General features: G+C 38.4%; 1 protein-coding gene across 3 annotated transcripts in view; it reads left to right on the top strand.

Annotated features, from left to right (window-relative positions):
• The first annotated feature begins 548 nt into the window (after nucleotides 1-548).
• LOC101622195 (chromosome unknown open reading frame, human CXorf56) overlaps nucleotides 549-2,348 on the top strand; it is a 34,312-nt gene continuing 32,512 nt past the window's right edge. For all 3 annotated transcript variants that reach the window (XR_001145620.1, XR_001145621.1, XM_004685743.2), the window contains exon 1: nucleotides 549-722. Coding sequence is in view for 1 of the 3 variants with exons in the window: in XM_004685743.2 (XP_004685800.1) it covers nucleotides 599-722 (124 nt within the window). In the remaining 2 variants the exon portion in view is untranslated. The remainder of the gene's footprint in view (nucleotides 723-2,348) is intronic.

The raw sequence follows: 2,348 nt of genomic DNA, 5'->3' as shown, positions 1-2,348 counted from the left end.
GTAATGATAATGGTTGCATGACTGTGAATCTTTAAAAAAAAAAACCACTGAATTATCTACTTGAAAAGGGTGAATTTTATGTTATGTGAATTATACCTCAGGTTTAAAAAGATACCTCTGCTGCATTAGGTATGCGTCATGAATACAGCCACTAAGATCAAGATGATATTTAGAACAAACCTAAAATCTGTAGTATTGCAATGTAATGTGGAATACATCCTCCTTTGGGATATCTGGTTTAATATATATACAATCAATATATACATATATACATATACATATATACATATACATATATACATACATACATACATACATATATATATATATATATATGAGTCTAGGAATAGAAATGAACAATTTAAGTAACATTGAGAGCGTTGCAAGTAGAGCAGCCCAAGCTAACTCCGACCAAGAAAAGGAGCTGCTGGGAAGCTCAGACTGCCCCCTGGATCTCAGCCTAATGGCACGGCCCGGAAGTTGACTATACCGACATGTGACTGGCTTTACTATAAGGAAGAGGTACGGCGCGCGTTCGTGACGTCATGTCAGCGCGACCCTGACTGTCGATATTGCGTTCTGGTTGCTCCTCAGCATCATGCCTAAAGTAGTGTCCCGTTCGGTAGTCTGCTCCGACACACGGGACCGGGAGGAATATGACGACGGCGAGAAGCCCCTTCACGTGTATTACTGTTTGTGCGGCCAGATGGTGCTGGTGCTGGGTGAGTAGCCGGGACCTGGGGAGGCGTCTGCGAGAGGGCGAATTTGCCCCGACTGTGACCTGGAGCCACGCCTCCTGGAAGATTGGTGGGCTTCTGCCCTCTCCTTCAACACCCGCCCTCTCCCTCTCGGCCCCACTGCCTGGCTTTTTTCTGTTTTCTGGTTAACCTTCGCTGTGTCTAGAGCTTCCTGAAAACGAAATCCTTTTTCAGAAAAAAAAATTATATATATATAAATATATATAAATATATATATAAATATATATAAATATATAAATAAATATATATAAATATATAAATAGGTTTCATTGTCCTGAGCCACTGAGCAGTGAGCACACCCAGCTTCTTCCCTAGTAGCTACTTGGTACAGGCTGTATGTGTATCAGAGCATTCCTGCTTTTAGGGCGTGTTAGTATTACTTGAGGTTTTATGGGTTATTTTGTAGATTTTATCTGAACCTAATTATTTGATGGCAATTACTTCTTCTCTTTACTCCATTTTGGCTTATGAAAAATTTCATAGCAATTTCACTCTCCTTTTGTATAGTGTTGGAAACACAAAGTCATTTGTAACTCTAGCAAAATAAAGGATGGGATGCTATAATATTCCTTTGTTCTGCTATATTAAGATTAAAATGTAACATATACATTCTAGAATAGGTAATATAAATTGTGAAAAGTTCTGACTAAAGAAAATAGCTTACTTATTTTTAACATTATTATTGTCAATGTCATGATTATTTAGAATTCTAGAAAAATTTGTAAATAATTAATAATAAAGTTATTTTTCAGAATATTATTACCAGGACATAGCTAATGATAAAACTAAGACATATTACTAGCAATTTGTCTTTGTGTGATCTCAGAATGGTAAAAAAAAAGCAGAAAAAATACATTAATTATGTATAATTAAGTAATTGAGAAATTAATAGTACCAGCTTTTTACTTAAATATGTGAAGTAGGAAAAAGGATAGAAAGCTAAATATTCTGGTGCTAGTTAGCAATACAGAAAAATGGAAAAAAGAAATTGTAGCTCAACTATGTTATGGTTATTCCTTATAAGAATTGTGTATAGAGTACCTTAGAAATAAGCAAAGGACTTAACAGAATATACTTATCTTGATCTCTGTTTCCTTAGTATTTTTTTTTAAATGAGGTAATTTATAAGATAGGAGATGGTGAGATGCTATATAAGAATGAAAATGTTTGAAGTCCCTCCCTGGTGGCTCAACAGTTAAATCACAGTAATATGAAGCTATCTGCAGCCACTGCAATGGGAGTTCAATCCTGGCCAGGCCAGGGAGGTGACTAAAACGGCGCAGCAGACCTGCTCCCCTCAGGTCTGACCTGCTGCTCCCCTCAACAGTAGGTCTGACCTGCTGCTCCCCTCAACAGTGTACTTCGTTGATGGTCTGCCTTTTCTGCTCCCTGATGTCTCTGGTGAATCTCCTCACCCTCCTGCACCTCTGGCTTGCACACCAGTTCTTGTGTGCATGAATAAATCAAGCTTTAAAAAAAGGTAATGATGGGCCCTCCCTGGTGGCGCAGCAGTTTAAAGCACAGCACTGAGAATCTAAAGCTGCTTCCGCATGAGTTCGATTCCTGCCTGCCCTGGAGGTGACCACATGG

This window comes from Condylura cristata, unplaced genomic scaffold (genome assembly GCF_000260355.1).
Source record: "Condylura cristata isolate star-nosed mole 26May11 unplaced genomic scaffold, ConCri1.0 scaffold00019, whole genome shotgun sequence".
Taxonomy (NCBI): Eukaryota; Metazoa; Chordata; class Mammalia; order Eulipotyphla; family Talpidae; genus Condylura; species Condylura cristata.
This window is presented reverse-complemented; position numbering and strand designations above follow the sequence as displayed.